General features: G+C 39.5%; 1 protein-coding gene and 1 long non-coding RNA gene across 3 annotated transcripts in view; one reads left to right on the forward strand and one right to left on the reverse strand.

Moving 5' to 3' along the window:
* Window positions 1-8,682: 8,682 nt before the first annotated feature.
* LOC130607418 (uncharacterized) lies at window positions 8,683-16,209 on the reverse strand. Its single transcript, XR_008974262.1, has 3 exons — window positions 15,634-16,209; window positions 11,716-11,903; window positions 8,683-8,795 (listed from the first exon to the last, which is right to left on the reverse strand). It is a non-coding gene; the product is annotated as an uncharacterized LOC130607418 (long non-coding RNA).
* A 564-nt stretch (window positions 16,210-16,773) lies between these two features.
* The window catches only part of INTU (inturned planar cell polarity protein), a 46,606-nt gene continuing 37,824 nt past the window's right edge, over window positions 16,774-25,555 (forward strand). The window contains exon 1 of one of the 2 annotated variants that reach the window (XM_057428346.1): window positions 16,774-17,015. In XM_057428346.1, the coding sequence (XP_057284329.1) occupies window positions 16,927-17,015 (89 nt within the window). In that variant the 5' untranslated portion in view covers window positions 16,774-16,926. Of the gene's footprint in view, window positions 17,016-22,622; window positions 22,736-25,555 lie in introns of those variants that run through there. The other variant, XM_057428335.1, reaches the window with a different exon arrangement.

The raw sequence follows: 25,555 nt of genomic DNA on the forward strand, positions 1-25,555 counted from the left end.
TTATTCCTCTGGTCATTTACACTGAAAAGAAACTATAAAATATTTAGCAGTGGACAACTGGGAAGAACACAGAGCACAATATTTAATAGGACCTGTTATTAGCCTGGTACTCTCAAGAGTCATCTTAATGTGCAAGAAAGGGGAGCTCTAGTAAAAGATAAAATGAGAAATGGGAAGGGCAAATACTGAGTGTTAGAACAACAAGGAATGAAGATGTGCCAGTAGCACAGTGCAAGAAGTGAATAGAACGGAGGGAGACAAGCTGTTAAAAACTCTGCAAAGGAAGTGAGGGAAGAAAAGGAATCAATACTGAGCCTGGAAGAAGGGTCAATGGAGAGGGGATGGGGGAAAAAAGGCATCTTATTTTTTAGTAGAAAGAAATACGTTCAAGGTTTGGGGAGGAAGGAATAGTCTAGAATAGAAAGCTATAAAATTATGAGTTATGGTCTGGAATTTCAGCTAAAGTTTTGTGACTGGAGTTTCACTGTTAATAAATTAACTTAATAGACCCACCCACTATATTGATAGAAAAATGGCCCCTCAATTTATACTGAACTGTTTATTCGATATTTAATACTCCCTGTAGGTGATGGAACATTTGAGACTGCTGACTGCCAACACAGCAATCTGGCATTTAGAGTTAATGAGTCAATAAATATGCCCTTTTTGTTGTGTACAAAGGCCCAAGATGTTATTCTGTCTTTGATTTGTCCTATTCATTAAAAATACACAGCCTTTCAAAGCATTCCCTGTCAAACAGAGATAATGGAGGTTTCATTGGCTATTGCCTTCCACATGCTGATATATCTTCTAAACAAAAGTGTCAGAATGTTTACACAGGAGGAACCTGGCCAGATGGAGAGCTTTATTGAATAATAAAATGTAAAATTAAAACATTTTTAACTATTGCATATAACATTAAAATCTGCAAAAAGTAACGACTGGATGGATGGGTAATTTAAAACAAAAGCACCAGCAGTCAGAGAATTATAACTAAAAGTTAGCAAGGGGGATTCTTGTTCCAGATCTCTGGAGAGCATAGTTGGAATAGGGTGTGTATGTTTTCAATACAAAGCAATTATGGGCATCTCCAAATAATAAAAATCCATAATGTGTTCTGGTGTTTTGATTCTTTTTTTTTTTCTCATTAGATAATGTTGAAAGGTTACAGGATTCCATTGCATGCCAACAGCTCTCCACATCTGAGAGGCACACTGGGGAGATATAAGTGCTTATGTAATGAAATGCTGTATATATATTTTTAAATGTACTCATTATGATTACTACAGCATCAGGAAAATGAATATATGAACTTGTAAAAACTGAGAACTGTATTTATCCCTTAAAAAATCAAATCCAGTGCCTGTGGACATGCTGAAACAACTCAAAATGTGGCCAGTACAAGATGTGAAACATCACAAAATAAAACTTGGCGTGTAATAAATCATCTAAATTGACTTTTGCAACCTACTGTCAATGGTGACCACATCCCCCATTGTGGGAAAGTCATTAATTTTTTCTTTGCATTCTGACGAAAACTTTAAATTCACATAAATTTGAAAATAAAAAGGATTTCCAGTTATTTTGAAGACCAGCATGTCCTGCTTCCACACTCAGTCTATAGGGGCTAATCCATAGGAAATGCTACTTCAAATCTTAAAAAATTTCTTCCCATTCAAGTTAATCAAGATGGGTTAAGCTGTTTAACAAAAAAGCCATGGCATGGACAATGGCTGAAGCTGAATGAAGACAAACATAAACTGGACACAGGGCACAGATTTTTAATTGTGATTAACTACTTGAACTGTTTATCCAGGGAAATGGAGGAATTTGTATCCCCTGATATAGTTACCCTAAGACTGGAAATGATGGTTTGACCAAAAACATTATTTGGCTTGGCATGTCAGTAAAACAGAGAAATGAAAAGGACAGTGGTATGTAGAACAGACTGAAAGATGCAGAGGAGTATTCTAGAATTAAAAATAAAAATAGAAATCTCTTGCTCTGTCCATACTAGAATGACTAAACCTATGAAACATCGTGGCCAAAATAGGGAACACAACTGCAGTCACCACTAGATAACTGTGAGCCCAGTCTGCCCAGTGTTCTCCAGGGTCTCAATCGGTGTGGAGGTAAAAGAAGCACAGAGCTAAGGTGATCTGGCACAGCTGTGGCAATTCACACTGTTTTAGCAGGGCTCCCTCAGCAACTTCAGAGTACATGGCAGTTGTAGAAATTGCTGTGCAGTCAGAGATGCGTCTTTCTCCTCTTCAGCAGCTTCCACATCCCAGTATCGGGACAAAAGAGCTTAGCCTGCCCCCACTTCAAAACTGAAGTGTATCTGTGCCTCTCTGCCTTTTATCAGTTTTATTTCAGTGTTTTAATTTTTAATGGCTTCAATACTAAGTGCCAAAATAATTCTGAAGATTAGACTTCACTGTCTGTTGCTGATCAGAAAGACATCTAGACCAAGAGAAAGCAGAACTTTCACAATTCCTTAGAAAAACTGAGGGAAGAGGTTGAACATCTTAAAATATCTATAAAATCCTCGCCGGAGGAAGGAATTAAAACACATAGCATAATGTAAAAGTTTGTCATTCTGTCTCATTGCTGTCTTTTAATACTTGTTTTATATTTTGCTATCTAATAGCATCTCACGTCTTGATTACATGTTGTCTCTCATAGCTAAAGGAGTATTTTACTACAATGATATACTGAGTGAGCTCAACATAAAGAATGTCTAGAGCAGAGAGATGCCATTCCTTAAACTTACTTGCTATACAAGATGCATCAATTCTTCATCTGTAGAATTTGTACAAGTTGTTCTGCCTCACTCAGCTCATACCTCATTAGTTCACAGAATTCAGATATAAATCTTCCCACTGGAAAAAGAGATTTCTATAGTATAGTAGTATAAAATGTAATGCTTTATACTTATTTTGGTGGAGGAAATACAGAAATTTTTATATACACATCTGAAAACTTTTGTGATTACTTCATAAACACTTGAGAGTACCTTTGTAACTTTCTGGTTTAAAAATACGTATTGCTCTTTGATAGAAAACAACTTAAAATAAATGTGAAAACAAAATATCTACAGTGGAAGCACAGATACCAATCCCACACATAACATGCTCAAATTAACTGGAACTGATTGTCCACTAATATCCCAAACATGGTCTGTATACTTAACACAATTGAAAAAATTCATAATCTATCAGTTTTATATATGTTTTCTATATGTGCTTCATAGCTTTAACAGTGATAGGCTCAGCAATTATAAAACATACTTCATAACACTAATGAGTTTATTATTCTTAACTGTATAAGGGCAGGAAGGTAAAAGTATTGTTCTATTTATTTTCTTAGGAGTTCTTAAACTGCCGTTTTATAAGAGTTAGAATGCCAGCCAGCAACTAAAGGGATAGCATATGTGTAAATCAATAGTAGGACATAGTGCATCCCTGGCCTCATAGACAAAATGTTAGAGAGAGAAAATTGCTTCAAAAGCTAGTCAGAATTTCCAGTGGGAAAAGGTGAACATACCCAGACAGAGTAGCCATAACTAACGATAAGAACATGGGAGTGGGAATCAGATCTCCTGCATGATATTCCCTGGTATTGAGGAGCATAAGCAAACATTTTGTTTTCCCTTAGCCTCATTTATAGATCTGAAAACTGTAGAGCTGGATCATTTAATACAGCCAAGGTGCTTAAATAAAGGGAGCACTATGTCCATTGCTTTATTCTGGCAAGATATTGCTATTAGTGTCCTATTCAGCACAAATAACTTCTGATATGTTAGGCATATTCCATTACAAAGGTCTGTGCTTGTGCTCCCAAAACTTCCACTGCAACAATAAAACACTTGCCCTTGGCTTCAACAGAGGTACAAATAAGTTTGATGTGTTTTTTCTGACAACAAATAAATATTAAATAATATGGGATTAGGCATGTAACAGAAGTATTCCATGGGCATTTTCACTATTAACAAGCACGCTGCTTTTGCAGGATGCTCATCATCTTTTATTCCTGCTGTACTGGCATGAAAAGTCTTTGGAATAAGTGGAGTTAGTTAAAAAAAAAAAACAAAGAAACAACACTTCTCATTTTTAATTCACTGCTAGGCAAGATAGAGGTATCTTCATGTTGTTTTACTAAAATAAAATAGTCTAGAGGTGAGAAGGAGGGTTAGCTTATTTTGGGAGGTTTAGGATAATTTTACATAATTAGGTAAAAAAGACACATGTTTTGAGTTCTTCCAGAGGAAACCATCTTAACACTTCTACCAGGCAGATAATTCTTTCTTTTGCTCAGAAAGCACTGGTCCACGCAACAGCAGTGAAAGTCGCTGTTTCAAATCTTGCTTAATGACCCACAGCACAGAGAAAGGATATCAGGAACTCGTTACTGTCATTTGTATTGCAAAAATAAACTTTAACATATGAGGTGTAAAATAATTCCAGGCAATTCTTGTTGAATGACAATATACAAAACAATTTGCAGCCAGTTGTTTCTTGGCCTCTCTCCTGGCTCGGTACTCAAGCAAAGTTCCCATGATTTCTGGGGAAGCAGCTAGCTGGGACTGCTTGCTGTTCAGATCTGCAGATTAAGCAGAATTTGCTCCATTAAAACCTGTACTTGACAAAACATTAATACTGAGTGCAAAGCACAAGCTGGAATTTTTTATTTTACTTCAGATAAAAACAAAACTTTTCATATACAGAAATATTATTTAGAGCTCAGGGATACTGTAAGTTGTTGTTAGGTATAATGATTTGTAAAAATAAAAATAATTAATTTTAATTAATGAAATAAGTACCATTTTTAAATGCTCACTCTAATATAGATTCAAACTGCACAACAGAAATTTTTTCTTTAGTCCTTTGTAAAATGGCATTGTCTGCATTTTTCAGCCTTTAACCAGTAACACCCTGCTGTTACTATTGGCCTCTTTTGTGAAGAAGACCAAACTGGGATTCCCTCCAGAAACAAAATTCCTTAACCTTTGCAGAATTCCATAACCGTCTAGAGGGCAATTCTTACTGTTCTCCCTTTCCAGAGCTGAAAGAGCTGCCTCTGTTGCCCTGCTGAATGATAAAAGGGATCAGGGTACAACCACAGCTCAAAAGGATTCTGAAAAGTAACTTGTTAGTATTTTTATGTTCTTTTGGGGGTGCAAAAGTACATCCTGATCTTTCTCTCTCACTCCATTCCTCAATGCTTAGGATGAAATCAGAAAAATCCTTCTACAAGCCCTATCTGTTAGTCAGATTCTGATCTACTGTTTAAAAACTTGCACAGATTCCAAAATTTTACTTAGTACGGAACCGAAGAAACATAAATTACAAAGTTTTCTTTCTTCATGGCAGACCTTAAAGCTGAGAAGCCAGTTCTCCAGGTTTAAGAATGTCTTTTTAATTGCACCCACCAGTGGCTGTTTTCACAGATCTTTACCTATTTCCCTCTGTTCTCAATACATGTGTACAGTGAGATAAAGAAGAAAACTGGGTATTTTAAGAAATAAATAACCGAAGGCATGCACAGCACTACTGTGGTACTTGTCAATTAAACAAAAGGTTCCAGAGCTAGTAAGATCAGGGAGTTTTAAAGTGTTCATACACTAAATGACTTTTTTTTTATTTAGAAGCATTTTAAAAAACAATATCCACTCGTAATACCAACAGAAATAGTCTAAATGCTTTGAATAATGCTTCAGGAAAAAAAAACAGGTGCACTTTATAGTTTACTTTAGGATGGAAATAGTGCATAATCTAAACAATATGATTACACCTTACTCTTCTAGTGATCACCGGTAAATTCATAGTCTGACTCCATAGGTTACCCATCAGAAAACATAACCCTAAGCTACAGCACAGCCTTTATTGCATACCTCGTCACTGATTTATTATAATCACCAAGGCCTGTTACGCATCTTGACATAACTGGGCATTAATAAAGGAGAGCTGCATTAGTCCTGCCTTTATAAATGTTTCTGGAATGCACTGGTATTATTTTGGCATGCTGTTTCAAATTGAAGATATGTGCCCTGCTGTAATGCAGTTGAGCTTTTCTTCATATAAACCACTTGTGCTTAAGAGAGCTCTAGCTGAACTTAAGCTGGTTTGTGCAGCAATTACCAGATATTACAGACAGTTTTAAGTCAATCTCTTTCAAGTCCCAAATTAACAGAAGATTTTTCTTTCTCACTATACAGATCATGCCAGTCTTCCTCAACACACCGTGGAGTTCTCATATTGCTTTCCTGTTTGGCAATACGCTGATGTGGTTTCGCAAAAGCTTCCCTTTTTCCTCCCTCAATAAACTACTGAATATTATCAGGCGGTCAGACAGGTCTTTTGCGCACGTTAAAGATATACAAATATTTTGCAGATTCCAGCATTAAAGGCCCTGTCTTAAGATTCTCCTGAAAAGGAAATGAGGCTTTATCTTAATCATCTAAAACTATAATTACATCTGCATTATGTACACTATAACTTTACTGTTCAACTCATTACACATCTTTTCCTAGTGACAATGAAGCTATTATAATCAGGTTAGAGAGCAGCAAGAGTCAATATAAAACGTTTTACTCTAATTAATTATGGCTAGGGTCCAGTTATGCATCTGCCTCTTCAACCTGGCTGCAAATACTTGTTCCATGTTTTACTTCATCTGTGCCACTAACATGCCAGAAACCCCGCAACAGCGTGGCTCAGAGAGAGTAATACTATGTCTCAATTTACCACAACAGACCTTGAATGACAGCTGCAGTGTCCCTTGATATGGAAGTCTCTAAAATTCCTAAGAACAGTTCAGGTGTGACAGATGTCAGAGCTACGTGGGCTGGGTAGTTTAACAATACACAAAATGACTAAGGAAAAAGCTCACACTTAATAATTTTTTATTAAACACAGAACTACATACAAGTAAACCAGCAATAAATGTCAATATTTTGGCCTCTGGCCTGTGATGATGGAGTTTCGCAGAACTGATATGAATCAGAGAAGCAGGACAAGGGTGCATCACTTTGCATCATTCTGTCAGACATTGAGGCAGCATTTTCCCTGCCATATACAGACACATACAGCCATCTAAAACAGATATAAACATAAGGGAGGGTAAGTAACCCTTCTCCTCACCAGAAGATACTCCTCTGTCGTAACCTACACACACAGTTCTGTCTCAAGAACTCCTTGGAATTTTTCCTGCACTATTATTTCCAGGAAGAAAGATCAGTGGCATCCTGAATTACAGGGCAAAGAAGTTTCTGAAGAGCTTGCATTTGTTGCAGGAAAATCAAAGAACCATCTTGCAAATTCTGCTCCTGTCACTGACGACTGACTACTGAACTACTCCTAAAATCCTCCCTTTGTGTATGCTCATTCTGTCTTTACTTTCCTTCTCTCTTTATAAGAAAACATGCAGTTTAAAACTCACTTAAAAGAGACCCCAGTAAAATTATCTGTATTTTTGTTAGTTTGAACAAATTTATACAATGCATGCGGGAGAAACAGAAATATTCTGTTTCTCAGACCAGAGATAGGCTGGAATATATAACCCTACCAGCTGCCAGCACCAAATTCTACAACTCCTTTTTCGCAAATGACTGTACCTAATACTGTCCGCTTTGATTTTCAGAGAAACCCATGTAAAACATCTTATGTCGGTTTGCATTGTGTATGCTGCATGTGCTTGATGCCCAAAGCAATAATTGTTATTTAAGTGCCAGAAGGGGTTGGGATTTTTTTCAGTCTGCATATGGTCTCCACAGCTTTTTCCATCATGTTAGTAATCTCATATTTGTTAATCACGTTGAGAAGACTGCAGTTAAAAGCAGAGCACTGTGAAGTTATCAGAAGTATGTGCACAGAACTTGCAATGCCCTCTAGTGTTTCTTGCTTGCAAATCAAAATTTATAGACTGCAAATTTGTTAGCATGGTTGGTTAGTTGGATTTGTAAGTCCCCCTGTAGATACTGAAAACAAACCAATTGTAAATACAGCCATACCATGAAACATAGAAGTTTCATAGAAGAACTGTCCTCAACTGAGCTAGGCTGCAGAATTTTTTTGGTGTTTGAAATTAAAACAGTGAATAGCAGGCCTCCTGACTTCTCTTGCAAAGACCCTGTTTACCGGATAACCCATGCATTCATGACATGCCAGCACAAGAAATGTGATGTATCAACAGTCACGCAGTGAGAAAGAAGCCATGACACTACCTATAGCTAAGGAGTGGATCTTCCAGGGGGTTGGGAACAGGGTTAGACAGCTTTGTCTCTGCAGTGCTACAGTCTTTCAGCTCTGCGAATCTAGGCACTGGATCAAGATGACCAAATGCACCTGCTGTACAGAAAAAAACTGAGGATGTAGGAGACTGTCAGATCAAAGTGACTTGATAAGATAGATGGCAAACAAATGGCTGAGGTTTCAGAGACCAGAAGAAACTAAAGTTACACTACACTAAGATTTCATCAACTAGTTAGCAACTTAAAAAAAAAACACTTATTTTTAGAGCTGTGAATGCTTTGATTTCCTGATACGTTGCGCCGCAACAGTAATGTATCATTACAGCCCTATGCCCAAGCTAACCAGCTTTGATCATATTTTTAGGGTCAAAGAGGTATCTCATACAGTAGAACTTTTATTGTGTAAGTTTTTTGGTTTGGCAGCTGAGAGATCTGTACCCTCCTGCTGTGGGCACTCATGAAGATATGCCCTCAGTAACTCCTAAGATGAACTTCCGGGTCAGCAATTTCAGATCATAAAGCTGCTTAGTTCTGCCTCATTAATCTGAAAAAATACCAATTTTAGATGGTTTTAATACTTCAAACACATACAATGAAAACAAATAAAAAAAAATCCAAACTAATCTAGTGACAAACTCATAAGTAATCATTCATGTCCCAGAATCACATACAAATTTACCTAGCTACTGGCTTCTTTATTTTATGAATGTATCGGTGTTTATTTTACAAATGTATTGAGTTTATGAAAATAATTTTCTTACTTTAAAATAATTCTAGACAAGCATCTTTGAAAAGTAACATAATCAAAACAGTGACACAAAAAGTGATGTTTAATGGACAAAGTGATCATAATGTTACTATCGGTCACCAAGGAGGAATGAATGTTAAACTGCAACATGCTCTTCACAGTAAGTAAAGTAACAGTCACCACCAGTTAACCCTTTTGGCAATATATAAAGTTTTATGGCAATTTGTCATTCAATAGCTTCAGCATTCAACAGTTTCAGCAGGAATAAAACTAGGCTCAGTGTTTTTCCCAAGAGGTTTTATTTACTGCTAAAGGGAAAGGTAGGTTAGGAGAAACACAGCTAAGCTGTGGGGAAAGGAATTTCTTTTTTTTTAGTTTTAATGCTGAGATGTCAGTTTCCTTTTATTGTTTGTGCAGTCCTCAGAATCAGAAAGCCTTAAGAGTGACAGCGCAGCTGGAGACTGAAATCTAACCTGTAATTCGAGGTAGCTTCGAGATGCAGCTGGAAGTTAGGCTTCCTCCTGGGATGTCACATACAAAGGAATTTTTATACTTTTCATGGGCTTCAACGGAGGACTGTATAAATATCAATCAGGAAACAGATGACTTAAATACAAGATGCTATCTTTAATTCTTTTATTTGCAGAAATAAATATATAATGCCTAGAAATTGAGTTCTTGGGGATACACCCTCAGGCACTGAACTTCCCATTGATTCTGACAGGTTTTAGGCATCTGAAGTATTTTCAGTATGTAGGTCTTAACCTCAATTATGCTTTCAATTCCAAGCACCATGAGGAAGGGCAGAAATAATCAGAAACAAAGAAAAAGAGCAATGAAGTTCACTTTTGGGTGTAGTTCTTCATCATCCTTAAATCTACACCAGCTGAGGAAAAGTCTAGAAATCAGATTTTAATTGATAACTTTTTACACATGCCCAGAATTTTTAAGTTCAAGAACATGTTTTAATGTCCCTAAAACTCTGTAAATAATAAATATTTAGAAAAATAAGAGCCTATAAGAAAGAAGGGTCAGGAAGCATAGAGACAGTGAAAACGTTAAGTCCTTAATCATTTGACCTCAAGTCGTGATTCTGAAAGGTGGTAGTTTATTTATACATCAATAATGTCCAGAAAGTGATTGGAAATGATCGTTAAAACTCTGCTCAGCACCAGGTGGTGCTATTCTGCTTTTTTTAAAACTTCCGAGCTACTAAAATATTTACATGCGAAAAGAACAACCTCTGATGAAGACTAAATGAGTGAGAAAAGCATGTTTTCTTAAGCCAGAAGTCAATTGTGACTGCCTTCAGTGTTTACACTGATTTACACATTTAAGAAGCAGAGGATACTCAGCACACCTGATAGGAAAATTAAAAAGGACTTTAGCCTTTAAAATAATCCTACTCACCTCATGAGTAAACTGGTTACATAAATTGTTTAATCCATAAAAAACTCTACATATGCTTTCTTGAGAGTCTCTCACAAAAAAGAAAATTCGCTTTAATCCAAAAGTGCTGCCTGTGAGATGGCACATACCAAGTACGTGATTTTTTTAAATTACAGACAGGCTGTCTAATCAATGTTCCAGGATTTTCCTTTCCTTTAGAGTTAAATAATATTGAAATGCAATCTCAGCATTGCTATTACATGAATATATGACAGAACGGCTTTTGCCGGGGGTTGCTGCCAATGATATACTGCAGTGTCAGCCCCAAATATCAATTACCGTAAGTCAGACCATTAACCATTAGGTTTTAATTATGAGATCTGAAAAAAATATAAAAATATGTTTTTGCCTTCTCAGTAGAATCAATAATGTTGAATTTTCATGTTCTACTTTGAAACCAATAGGATTAGTTACAGGAACAATATTCTTCAAAATAATTTTCACGTCTCTGGGAGCTGGACTTGCAAAAAAAAAAAAAAAACTACTTTTGTAAAAACAACAAAAAATCAAGAACAAACACTCAAAAGAAGTTTTTGCAAACAAAACCACAATGCAACACCATACTGCTTGCCTTGGGTGAGACAGGCAAACAGGCCTACTTGCTGCTTGAAGGAAGAAAAGAAGATGGAAGGAGTGAACGAAGCTTGAAGGAAGAAAAGAAGATGGAAGGAGTGAACGAAGTCATTGCCTCCAGAAACTAGACAGGTTCAGAAGGTGGGGATAAGAGGCAGAGGGAGCCTTAAATCAATTCTAGAAAATAAACCTGAGGTCAAAGTTCAAGGATTTATTTTTAATTTAGCATGTTTGCCAGACATTCTTATACTTTGCCCAGATGTTCATATAAAACATAAGTTGCCCCTTTTTATGGCTCTCATCTATTTCTCAGAACCAGATGGTCACAAACCATATTTATAGACAAATTTACAAGAACTTTACCAGCTTCAATTTAACAAAATCTAATTATGTTTTATGAGACTTTGCAATAAATCAATAATCTAATAATTTTTAGGCTAGCTTTTTTAATGAATTTAAACTCCTCATTTGTACCAAAAACTTTCTTAAAGGAAGTAATAAGAACCCAGAGAATTATTTTAAAGGTCATGAAGTAGGCACATGTTGCCACCCTACTCCCACTGTTCTGCATACTGGAAAGCCTTTGCACAGAGGAACTGAGAGACTGATATGAAATGAGTGACACCATCCTATGCTGCTCTTCAGTTCATCACTCTTTGGGCTAATGATTTACTCATGGACTATTAAGTCTTACTTCCAGGGGTTCTTGTATTGCTGAGTCCTTCAGGTTGTCAAAAGCATTGCCTTTTGTGGCTGGCTTTGCAGAGATCTCAGAATTACAGCAAATTTGTTTGACAGATAAACTGGATCTTCTCTCTTGCTGCTAGAAGGCTGAACTGAAGGCAGACTTGACAACTGCGCATAGTGTTTAGTGCCCCTGCACTAAAGAAGGACAGATCATTAAACCCAGCATGGCTGTGCTAAACATCCTGCTCTCTGTAGTGCAGAGCTGGTACAATACAAGGGATCTAACAGGAGGACAACAGCTTGGGGAATCAAGATAGAGGCAGAAAAGAGTTACTGATGCAGTAACAACAAAATCACTGTTTGGTGAGCTTGGGGGTTTGTTTTTTTTCATTGTTTTGCTGTTGGTTGTTTTTTTTAGTATGCATCTAGCCTCGATTAGAATGAAAAGCAAATCCAGAGCTGGATGTCCATATTTGACCCTGTCAGAAGTGAAAAGTATAATATTGCCTCTACATCCTGTAACCCTGATAGCTGGTTGTAGAAAAGAGGCAGAGCCTGGAATCATCATGGCAAAAATACCCTACAAACTCCATCCCTCAAGCATTTACACACAGCAACAGACAAGCAGCAGCAGCCTTAGTATGCATCTTCTGGTGAGAGCCTACCCTGTTATCTAAGAACAAATACTCAGTGCACAAAATTGCCATCACTCTCCATTATTAATCAGGAGAAGATCAAGTAATACTAGAAATAAACCATTATAGGCTTGAAGAATGTTTCTACACAGAATGGCAGAATTTACACATATTTGTTCTTTATGGGTCATGATTCTGAAGAACTATATTCACTAATGCAGATCACTGCTTTTGACTAATCTTTGCTGTTATTTTTCAGTTTTAAGACAGTGGAAGCAGATTTGTTAATGAACCCACTTACCAGAGAAGGTAATACAACACAACACAGGCCAAGCCAGTGTCAATTGAGCAGTTTCTTTTATGAGTTTTCATCCTTTGTGGCAATGTGGAGCCCTGCTTACCTACTACTTCCAAAGATAAACAACATCCTATTTAAAAGTAAAAGGTAAACTACACATGGCCCTGTCAGATTAAAAAAAAAATAAATAAATAAAAATCCTTAGGATGTCAAATCTCTGTATTTTCAGATTAGTAAAAAATGTGGTTCATCATTCCTGGATCCTTTCAGTTACTGTAGCTTAATGCAACAGATATGTGAACTTGACACTCAGCTGTCAGAGTTCATAGCTAGGCATAACAAAATAAATGGAAGTAGACAGGGGTTTAAGTTAATACGTTGGAGTATGAATTGCAGCTGGTAAGATGCATTCTCAGTGGCTGTTCTGCTGCCTCTCAAACAGGGGCAGCTTCAGAAGCAAACGGGTGAGGAAAGATAGAACAGCCAGGACTTGCACTCAAACAACAATTTGCCTTAGCCCTTACTTTGGACACTGAGTACATTAAGACGTGGTCTCCTTTACAAGCGGGGGGGGGAACAAACCACCCACAGAAAAAAAGCAACTTTTTATTCAAATTTATCACCAGGACAAAAAATGTCACAGGCAAGAATGATCTATAAAACAAATACCTCCCTTTGTTTTATAAAACAAAGCCTCCCTGCTCAGCACTCCTAATTTCCATTAAATTCTTACAATCTTCTCATGCCTTTGGTCTTGTTCAGTTGGAATCACAGTCAATTCACTTTCATTCAAGCCTCATACTTAACCCAATACTTGGCAAACAACAGCCCCCAGTTAGCTACTACCAGGGTATTGGACTAGGAAGTATGTGTTGCCTCAAGAGGAGGGGACTGATAAATAATTATCTAATATTTCCCCTTCCAAAATTCAGTGGAAGGACCATCTCATGGCTAATGATATAAATGACAAATCATAAAAGTGAAATAATGATAACCGGATTTCCATGTTGTGCAGCCAGTGAAAGTGGGTTAGTCTTTGATTCCTAGGCATGATAAAACTTACTAGCCAAATCAAGGAAGTCAAAGGTCTTCTAGTATAGCAAAAGTAGCTTTACTACCTTTTTTAGCCTTTTCCAAAAGGGGATTATGATTCAGAAACTTCTCACCCTGTCAGCATAGGAAATAGTTTCATAATTCAGAGCCTAACAACTGCTTCTTTAAGAAAAAAAAAACACATTACGATCTCAGAAAGAGATCTCTGTCATATATCACAGCCTCACAATACTTTAATTTTTTTTTCTTCATTTTACATTAGAAACTGTTCTTCAGCAAAGCAGAGGGCTTTCATAAGGCAGTTCAACTGGCAGGAAAAGCACCACAAATGGAAGGGGAGCCCAGGCATACTACAGTTATTTGGTGTGCAGGGTGCCTGTTTTTTGTTTGTGGGGGTTTTTTACCATTGATCTGGTTTTAACCTGGTTACATTTCCTTCTTCCCCAGTCACTAAAGGTTTTCTTTCTCTGCACTGCAGAACCTTTTAGTCTTTCTCCAGTTGCATGTATTTCATTGGATTCAGGAAATATGCTCTAATGCCATGTTCTCTATAAGTCAAAGTTAAATACAAGAGCTGACAGACTTCAAATGGAATGGTGACATTCCTTTTGCTATGGCCTACTGCACCCACACTAAAATCCTGCAGAAAATACAATGAAATGGCACTTTGTCTTTTAGTGAAACTTCAATCTGTAAGACTTGACTAAAATAATTTTTGTAAATGTCAAGGGCTGGGGGATTTGCAGAAGCTGAGTTAGAAGATTAATGCTAGCTCAGTACTCTTTCTTCTGTGTGGTTAAAGTAACAAATACATTCAGGAAAAAAATATACGGCTCTGAAAGTATCACTTTTGATTTTCTGCTCCTTTTCATTTCCCAGTTGTCATCCACAAACATTAAGCCTAGGCATACTAAACATGTTAGAAGTTGCAATTCATACCTAGGAAAACATTCTATTTGATATTAAAAGTAGCAATTTTGTCTGTTTTATCAGCAGCATGGTGTTGTTGGATCTGCTATTTCAAAAGCTGCACAAAACCTAAATCACCTTTCTTCATTTGGCACATTTTGAGGCCCTCTTTATTTATGTTTACATGTTCTAGTTTTGCTGAGCTGTAAATAATTCTAATAAAGATCTTCACAATCGATGTGAAACCCATGTAAGAGTATCGTATTAGTACCAGATATCATTAAGCTCAGCATTAGGTCAGTAGTTGAAAGGAGCACCAAAAAACCTCCCCTGAGAAAGAACCCAGGGACAAAGAAAAGCTGACATGCATCTTGGAAAAGCCTTCTGGCAATGCACTGTGATTTCGATGGTAATGTTTGAGGGTTTTGTTGTTTTCTACCAACAAACGCCAACCCTAGAGATGGGTTTTGTGTTGTCCTAAGCAAGCTGGGAAAACACACCCCTGTTGTGGCCAAAATTACACATCTCTGCTCTCTCAGGGCATAAAAATAGTACTAAGATTGAAAAAAAAAATAACGAAGTAAACCTCTACAGCGTTTTGCCCTGCTGCTGTGACATAATGCTGTTCTGAAAACCACATTGTACAGGACTGACGCAAGTCAAAGCCATCCAGATAAACTGCTGAAGTGCCAGATCTGCATGAAATTCTAGCCTAAAATTTATAGTTTCAGTATGCATGTGTAGGGACTTTTGCCTCTCATTTGCATAAGGAAAACACACACAGCACTAAAAGGTCTGGCTAGAAGTTCTTCACTCAGTGCCCACTGCGGAAGCATTATGCTTATTTTGATACTGTACACCTCAAACCCCTCCAGCTACTCTCCATTGCTCGTTAGACACACAAAATCCTGGTATACCTTCAATTTCCCTGGCACACCTTAAGTTTCCCTGCCACCATAGCCCTGGCACTACAGATCTTCACAAAGGTTTTATGGTCATAATCCTTGATAGTACTGCTTCTGTTACTCACCTCAGTGGCTGGTGGTGGCTCCCATGTCTTTGATAGGAGTAAAGTTTAGAGGAGACTGTCCTTCTCTTAAAATTTCTAGCTGCACCATAGAAAGCAAGCAAGCAAAATTTGCCAAAGGAAAAATGTCAACACATCTAAATATTAGAGACACACTACTTAGTGAGAATCCCAGCCACAGATTCGTGGTGATTCTGCATTCACCCCTTCCAAACCGAGCTGTTGCCAATGTCTACTCAAGTCAAAGCCTTCAAGAAAGCTGAAGCTTTTATTCCATGTAATGGCCAACATCACATGGAGTCGGGTGCTAAAATATTCAATGGCTTCCAATTTGTTGTCCATTCTGTATTATGCTAATTGTCCTCCCCTTATGGGTCTTTCCGGTAAACAACTTCATTGATGTGTTGCTAGAATTCTCAGACACGATGACTTGAAACTAAACCTGACGCTTTTAATAACTGATTGCAATACTTCATTAACTATTGATCTTAAATTACATATAATTTGGAGGAGATCGATAACCACATCATGAAAAATTCTGAACATTAGAGAAAACACATTTCTTTGTAAAAGGGAGCAGAGAAAATAAATTATGGCAATCCGTGGGTAAGAAATAAAAATGAAGATATGGGTCACACCACTTTTACGCACTCACATCCCTAATCATTCAATGTATTGTGCCGGAATTTTACAGATGGGAAACCAGTAGGGAGTTCTGTAACTCAGTAATGATCTGAAAGCACTTGTTAATTACTGTATTGTGAAAAAGGGAAACAAATACTGGGTGATATTTTGTGGGAGTGATAATTTTTCGTATTAATACTTAAGGAAATAGAATCAACTGGGCAAATCCATTATTTTAGTCAACAGGACAGTAGGCGGGGAAAACTCGTCTCACATAATGGGAGCTGGGGATGGAGCTCTGGGAAAACAAACTACGGCCGCAGTTACGAATGATTTCACTGCGTTTACATGAAACTTGTGTTTTGAGGGTTTGCTAGTTCCTGAGAAGCAATACCGCGCAAGTGTAAGGCAGCCCCCTTCGGCGGCTGGCAAGAAGCCTGGATCAGATCCCGCGGCGGGGCTGGCGCAGCAGACCCCGATCTCTTCGGGACCGGTCCCACCATCTCCCCACCGCACGCCCGGCCCCCAGCGGCGTGAGACGCGCTTCCCCCGAGCCCCGCGGCGTGGCGCCGGTGGGTTTTCGGACCCCGCGGGAGGCGCGGCGGAGGCGGGCGGGTTGAAGGGCTCGCACCTGCCTACGGCCGCCCGCACTCCGGGGCCGCGGGGCAGGCGATGTTCGGGGCGGGCAGGTACAGCATCCCGCGGCCCGTCACTAGGAACCTGGAAGACCTGGACTCGGTGCAGAGCGTCCTGCTGCACAGGTCAGTGGCGAGGACGGGGAGGTGGCTTCTGCTCCGCGGGCGTCGCTGCTGAGGGTAACCGCGGTCTGCCTCCCAGGGGGCCGGCAGCGAAGCCCGCGGGGCTCCCCGCGGGTGCCTTCTATTGTGGAGGCGGGAAGTGAGCGGGGCCGGGTCCAGCCGCCTCTCACCTTCCCCGGGCGCCGGCGGGGCGCGGGCGGGGGGTGGCGGACGGCGAGAGCCGGAGCCGCCCCTGTGCTCATGGGACGGGAAGGGGGGCTGCCAGCCGGGCACCTACTCGCCAGCGGGTTTCCCTCCGTCGCTCCCTGAGCAGCGGGGACCCGCATGCCCCCTGGAAAGGTGCCCTGCAGCCCCAAGGCAGGACTACTGCTGGAGCTCTAACGCGCTCAAGGAAACGGGCTGACAGAAGGAAACTCGGCAGCGTCAATTCCGTAATGACTTAGAACTCTTAGAACCCTCTTTAGGGGGAGAGAAAAGAAATCCTAAGTGCACACAAATTTACTATGGGCAACGCAGGAGGCAGGCTGCATGAGAAGCAGCTTCTTCCTGCCATGCTTCACCGTCCCTAACGTGCAATTCTCCACGGTGTCCCCCTACAAAGACATCTCAACTATAAGACCGTGCCCACAGTCAGTGCCATTTTCTTTGTGCTAGGCGAGAGCCACTTAAACTTGTCAAGGAAAACCCCATCCCATTCAGCAGTGCCCAAGAGAAGCGCATCTCCAGTTGTTCTGTAAAGTGTTCATTTCCTAATGTGTTTTCTCGGCTGCACTGATTTATCTCTCACCCAAAGAAGTATGCTTTCTTTTAGTGCTAACTCCAAACAGCTCTTGCTATGGGAACTAGCAACTATTAACTCAGCTTCTCTCCAGCTCAAAGCATCAAACTGAATAGTCACTTAAAATCCATTCCTGTGAACATTGAGGATGAAAACGCTGAGTACAGCAAGGTGGGCACACCGGAATCGGCCTGTTCCTGCATTCCACTCTGAAGCTGCTTTATAAGCAGTAAATGTGCTCGGTTGCTTACAGGAGACCCTCTGAAGCCCTGTGCAATATGTTTGTCAGTGACTTAACTGAGAATGTTCCACTTCAAAGGAGGATTAAAAACATGCTGACCCATGGTACTGCTTATATTAGTATATTCTCAGTGTAGTATGGTTCTATCATACTCGAAACACTTGTATGTTGACTGACTGCAAATAATGGTTCTCTTTCATGCTTGACATGCTTGCTATGCAGAGCAGGTGATCCTAAAAAAGCCCTGTAGATTTACAATGAAGTAAAAACAGTAGGAAAAAAAAAATCTTACTTGAAATAACAGCTGCTTTTCATGTTAGAGGGAACTCAGCGCTGTAAGGCTGTTTTCCAAAAGAATGGGATGGGTTGAGCTCATCTTCCCAAATGCTTCCTGACTGTCTTCTGTTGGTTCTGTGTTCTTCTTGTAAAATACTTTCTCTCATGCAATTGCATAGAGGGAAGTTCATACAGAAAGCCTGGAAAGTCAGAACAGTATATTTTACATAGTGAGCACTGGAGTGTTTTCTCAAATGATTTCTGTTCCTTTGGTCTGAAGGTAGCCTTTATTCTCCATTTAGTCTGTTTATATGTAAATAACCCAATAAAAATGACAGTCCAGCATCACTATTCAATCATACCATCTTGCAATATTGCATGTCTCTATGCAGCAATGTGAGAAAAGTTGTGAGCAGAAGATCTTTTTTAATCTCAATCTTAATTCATGTAGTTTTATGTAAACCTTGTAATCACAAAATCTTATTTATGAAGGAATGCCTGTGAAATGTGCCTTTTGTCTCTTAAAAAAAAGACTTTGACGGAGTAGGGGAAAGCTGTATGGCTGTCATTAATCTCTAAAAAAGAGAAACTTCTGTCTCATTTTTCTGATGTTGTGCACTGGAGGAATAAAAAAGTCAGTAGGAATCAATGGCTGAAAAGTTCGTAATGTCACTCTTTAGCAATCCAATTTTTTTCTTAGTTTTTCTTTAGTTGTTTGAGTAAATCATGTGTTAGCTGCAAGGAACAGACCTGTTACATAGACATGAAAATATTTTCCTCTTAGTTTTATCTGCTTGTGATATATCATGTTAAATCTGTAACATCTCATGTTCTGTCTGTCCAGTTGTTGGTGGAGCCTTTCAGAAAATACTATCTGCTTGGAAAACAATGAAACAATAAGAAGTCAATTCTTATTTCTTTATCAGTAATGAAGAGCTGTAATTTGAAGTTTGGAAGGAGAGGGAGAAAAGCAAAGGGATGCTTAGATCCAGCCAGTATAAGTTAGATTCAACTACAGTCCAGCTTTATCCAGTGAGATTTGTCTTGCAGTAGTACCGTGGCCTGTTTACAGTGCCTGCACTGTACAAAAGATCTAGAAAGCTGGAAGATCCAGTTGTTGAACTCTCCCTGTTTGCAGCACTGCACTCTATGCTCATCCTCACCCATGCTGGCATTAAGCAGGGGAAATGACCCTGATGAAGAGCGGGAGATTGATGAAAAATGAGAGATCTGATATAGTTCCTGGCTAGTGCATTGGCACCTCACAGGCATAAACCAGGCACTCCTAATTATCAGGTAGCATTCACTTACAGCAGAGGGAGTGTTAGTTTGCCTCAGTGTACCAGAGGTGTAACGCTGCCCCTGTTTTCAGCCATGTTGGGAAGAGGTCAGCTACATCCACGCCTGCTGATTGTGAATCAGTGAAATCAGTCTAGCACATCATCAGTGAATCATGGGTCCCAGTAAGATTGCTAAGATCACGCCTGATTGTACAAACATGACAAGTTAGTCATAAATACTAATCCTAAATTTCCCTGTGCTCTTTCATCAAGCTGCTAGGAAAGACTGTAACTCCAGCCTTGTTTCTTCATTATCAAGTCAAAAAAATCAGCTTTCAGTATGTAACAATATGAAAAATGCTAGTAGCTTAAATTGGACAGTGATTGGAGTAGGGATTCTCAAGTATCCACGGAACAGTGCTAAAAAGTAGAGTTATGCTCTAGTTACTTTCCTCCTTTATTAGAAAGGACCTGTGTATCTTTCTGGTGTGTCCTATACTGTCATCTTTTAACTATGATCTCTTCCTGAATATCAGTGTGGATCAAGGCAGAGTGTTATTTTTAAAATGCACTAGATTCTTGAAGCATGTTAAGCCAAAAAAGTAAAAAGGAACTCTTGTTCTGAAATGAATTTCCACACATGGATTTAGTTCCTTGCAGGAACAGCTGATCAGAACAACCTTAAGGCAAAAGAGAGTGTTTTAATTATCCACTTTTAAATGCTCATTAACCAGTTGTCCAGTAAAGGTGAGTAGCAGTATTGATGCCAATAATGCCTTGTGGCAAATTTTTACCATCTGCTTGTTGATAACAGCAACCTCGCATTGAGAGTTCCTTAGTGAGAAGCATCAGCCCAACTTTTGGACTAAGTGTAAAGAATCTGCCAGAAGACAAATTATTTCAAGCCTTTTTCTAATATTTATGCACAATAAATGAGAGGCTTTCCTCTCAGGAGGGGTTGTGTGGGAAAATCTGTGCCTTCACTAAAATAAAATCCTGCTGTGTGAGATATGTCTTGCAATCTTTAATTGTTCCCACAGCAGCAAAAATTCCACATTTATTTCAGAAGAACATTTAGGTGACTCCCAACTACCTCCCAGAGGACTAGGATCTTCCATTGTCCTTTCCTTCATGATACGGTTATCCCTAGAAAATAGCAAGTAGTGTAATACTGCCACCTCCTTTTTAGAGAGCCTGTTTTTCTCACTCACAAAGCAAACAACTGGAAGCAATTAGCCAACTCTTGAACTCAGTGAAATTTAACATAACTAACACGGGACCATCTGGCACAGACTATCACTTCTCTACAGAACCACTTTAGTGTGCTGTTCAGTGTATCAAAAATGCTTGCAAATAGAAGCAGAATTAGGGAGGGTGGGACTGTATCTCACCTACCTCTATTAAAATTCTAACTCCTGCAGTATTCCTCTTAGAAAATCATAACACGTCAGGCTCTTTGGGAAATGCTGTTCATGCAGACTGTTTTGTTTTCACAAGGTATATTATCTGGGAAGTGAGGGTACTTTAAAATATTTTTTCCACCTGTTCTTCTGGAATCAATAGAAAGAACAAAAGCTGGTGCGTATCTTGTGTTCTGACACTTGGAAACAACCACAGAGCTCTCTTTTCTTAAAAGAATTGTCTATCATTCGTGGATTATATAATCTGTGTGAAATGATGGCTGCCAGCTCAGATAGGAAAAAAAATATCTACCATATCCTGTCCTAAACTGAGTGAAACCATATTAGAACAAACACTTTTTTTTCTTTAGGTAGGGAATGTTTCTGTCTCCTCCTTTAGATACGATTTTAGTCTTAAAATCCACACAACAGCGATTTATCTGTAAAATCAGATCTTTTACAAGCACTTCAGAATGGCCACAAAATTTAATACAGGTGACTCCAGTTGAAGCCTTAAGCACATGGGAATGAGTAAAAACATTTCTGTCTGTTAATTCACTTGAAATCACACTTATTAATGAACGCTTCCCTAAAACAGTTTTAAGCACAGAAATTTCATACCAGATTTCTATGCCTCCTACATAGTGCTGCAGTAGCATAAAACCTCTCTGCTGAAGCTGTGCATATATCCCGCTGAGCAGAGATTAAACCGAACACATTAAAAATGTTCCAACAATTATTCTCCATCCCTTTCCTCGTTCACCATGCGTGTCCTGATGGGTTTACTGACACAGCTACACAGCAAGTTGTCTGCAGGGTTGTCATGGGCTTGTTTTTCAGGGATGTAATTTAAGTCCTGAAAACAGTTTTTTTTCCTCTCTCGACTGTCCATGATTTCTCATTCGTAGGCTGCATCGAGTGCTTTAAGGTGCCAGATCATGTAGCTTGTTTGGGTCGGTCTTATATCCTTGCTTCTCCTCCCTGACCTAACTGCTCTCTTGGCTACCTCAAAGAGAAGTTACCGTAGTGCCTCACCAGTCCTTAAAAAGACTATAGTGTAAAGCACAGTAGTGCATTGCTAACCAGCAGACTTGATGAAAATTACTATTTACCTCATGTTTCCTCCTCCTCATCTTTTTTTTTTTTCCTTATAAGCAATGTTTTGAGGCATTGAGGACCGTGAATTTCATCACTAGTCTCTTTTATGGGACTGTTGCTCAGACCTTGGTATCACACAATGAAATAGTCTGTGCTCCATTTTATGTTTCATATTGGCCCAGTGGAGGATTTTCAAGGGGCAGCTGTTTGTTACGAGGAAGTAAACGAGGTGGTTGGGTACTGCCAAGTGTTTATTATCACTGCCAGCTAGCGGAGGCAGGTGATGCTGCACTGAACACCCCCCCCCCCCCCCCCCGAGCAGCGCAGCGGTAACTGGTGCTCATCGGAGCCCCGTGCTCCGAGGCAGGGTCCCGGAGGAGCCGCCGCCACCGTTTAACGAGACACGGCTCCAGGCTTCCCACTCCGTCTCCACGCAGCCGGGTCGGGGCCGCCAATGGGAAAGGCACGCCACATATCACGTGACCTCGGTTCGCTGGGGTGCGGGTGTCATGGCGTCCGGGGGGAAACGGCGGGAGCGGAGCTGCTGAGAGGATGGAGCCGTCGAGTGTAGAAGACGTTGAGCCTGCGGGCAGCGGCGGCAGCAGCACTGACGGTGGCTCCTGCGCCACCTCGCTGTCCGCCAGCTCCGAGTAAGGGCGGGGCAGCGGAGGGCGAGCTGCGGAGCCACTGGGGCGGGGCCGGTGGAGGGAGGGAGGAAGCGGGCTGGGTCTTTCCCCACGCAGGAAAGGGGGCCCTTGGGTTGCGGCGCAGCGGGACTCTGTCACTGTTTGTTGTCTGTGTCGTTGTACTAGTGGAGAGTACGGTTTGCTTTTCCAGACCGTGTCTCTGTGGTGCAGCGCTGACAGTAACGGGGCAAGCTGTATCCCCTGGGCTGCTTGCTGACACCCAGGTGGGCGCTGCCTGGAAGGGACAAGGGAACTTAGCTCCTGTATTATAAATGTGTTAGTATTTGAGGGGCTACTATTTAAATGGCCTGTCTTTTGGGAAATGAGAGGTGAGAAGAGAACTCTCTAATGCTGATGCGTATTTAGTAATTTATGCAATCACGCGGGATTTTGTTTGGTTTTTAATTTCATATAAAACTCTCTGTTCCTTGCATTAAAGAACTTTGCTTGACAGCTCAAATGTGCGTTTCAAAGTCTATTCAATGGCGTTTTATTTGGCATGTCACTTTCATTGTATAATGCAGTGAAAAAGAACAAGAAGATTTAAATGGGAGAGTTTTGAAGTGTGTTTGAGAATGTGTTTTGTGTTGTAGTGGTCCCATACTTGTAGCTCAGAAGGACAAAACTGTTGGATGTACACCCACCATATTTTGTTCCTATGTTTATAAGTAAGAACTCAACTGTTACATTTCTGCCTGAAGCCATGCCTTATTTATTTATTTGCCTTTCTTCTCCCCCCCTCCCTTTTTTTTTCCTTTTGTGTGCATTAGGGTTTTTTTCTTTCATCAAAAATGCCTATTTATTGGTGGGTTTTTTAAGTGTGTTCAGGGGATAAAGCTGTCTTCCATGGTTTTCAACATGGAACATGACGTGTAATACCATTGGATATATTGAAATTCATCTTTTTTTATCTCTGCACCAACAGAACTGTGAAGCTTTAGTTTTAGGTCCCATTTCTTCTGTTGAACCTGTAAGACTCCAGCTATCTAAGTACAGGAGCAAGAGGTTAAGATGTGATTTGTCATGAGAAGGGAAGGAGAAAGAGTGCAATTTTGTGAAGTAACAGACACAAAGATAGGACTGTTAGTTGTTTCAAGATAATGGCTCTATAGATGATCTGTCATTTTGCAGCCAGCCATATTTGATTAAATTGAAGATAGCAACAACACCTTAGGAAGAGTTTTCTGAAGTAAAAGTTACTGACTTCCAGAATAAACTTCCAGCAGTTGAAACTGTGCTGCTTCAGACCACAGCAAATGTGGACAAACCAGGATATGCCAGAGAACATTCACGCCAGGGTAGAAACAGGGATATGTCAGCCCTGTGATTTTGTGCAAGGCCTATTTTCAGACAGCTGTGAAGTGAATGCCTTTGTGAAAATAGCATGTTTCTGTGTTTGGCTTTGCTTTTTTTTTTTTTTTACAGTTTTGTCTTTTAACAGAGTTTAACATTCACTAACAGTGATGGGTCAGAACCCCTTTAGGAAGCCTTAGCTATTTAGAGGATGGCGGCTTTGCACATTCCAAATAGATGCTGCAATCTGAAGCTATACTTTGTCATTGCATAGGCAGAGGTTGGGAAAGATAAAGATGATGATCTTCTGCAAAGTATCATATGGGTGAAATTTAATCATACAGTTAACCCTTGGTTTGTTGTTGCTTGCTGTAAAACAAGGCTAATAGAGGTTGTTTATTGCTTTTGAGTTTCTTTGGGGGAGAATAGTCTTCTATTACTTAAGAATCAGAAGTTGGATTCTTTGTTTCTACTATGTATTTCTTACATACATGGATGATTTCAGTTGGCACAGTTTTTCAGACGGTTATCACAAAGAAATTCCTGTGTAGGAGCAGTGAAACTGCTCTTAGAGGAATGTGGATTTTCCAGATTTTTATATCCTTCAACTGATATATGCAGAAGCTCAGGTTATTATGTAGGTGCTTGTCTTGGCACAAGGGAAGAGAAATGGGAATAGAGATTTGGGGGGGGGGGGGGGGAATAATTTTTTTTTTTAACTTTGTTTAAATCAGTTATGAATGTAGACCAGCCTTTAGGTGTTGTTATAATTCTGATACTTTCTTTAGTAAGGCACTTAAGACATTGAGTAAGAGGAAACTCTGACTTACCCATGACCATCAAATTACCACAAGTGGTAGCTCTTCTTCTAAAACTATCAACTTGGGCAAAGTAATTAATAAATGAAGAGGAAGTACATGATGTCTGTTCCTGTCTGTAGCATCCCTAGACTTCTCCAAGTCACTGGAGTTCCAGGAAGAGCGTAATGCCAATGTTTTCTACATTCTTAATCCAGCCAGATCCTCTTTTTGAACCCTTAAAGGTGCTATGGTGCAGTGTCTTTGTATAATATTGTTTGTTCAGATAAACTCTGAAGCCGTATCATTTATCTGTGTATTAAAATTCATGCTCTATTTTAGTTACATACCAGTTTTAAACAAAATTTACATCCTTTATTTAGTAGAATTAGCTTGTTCTAGTCTAAAGTATGTCTATTATTTTACACTATTAATGATAATAGTTATGATGTAAGTCTTCATTCTAGTTCTCCCTCATTTGATTTTTCTCAGTGTGGTTTCAGATTGCTAGAAAGGAAGACCTATTTGTCATCTGGTCATCAGTCAGGAAGAATGAATTGGTCTTGTCTGTGCCTGAAAAACCTTCTGGGGTGTAAGGAACACCCCAGGTGTTCCTTACATTGCCTCCTAACACTGTTTTTTGTTTTTTGTTTTGTTTTTTTTTTTGTGTGTGTGTGTGATCAAAAAGCTTTTG

Source organism: Pezoporus wallicus, unplaced genomic scaffold (assembly GCF_028554395.1).
Source record: "Pezoporus wallicus isolate ANWC-B61680 ecotype Strahan unplaced genomic scaffold, APGP_CSIRO_Pwel_v1 scaffold_3294, whole genome shotgun sequence".
In the NCBI taxonomy this organism is placed as follows: Eukaryota; Metazoa; Chordata; class Aves; order Psittaciformes; family Psittacidae; genus Pezoporus; species Pezoporus wallicus.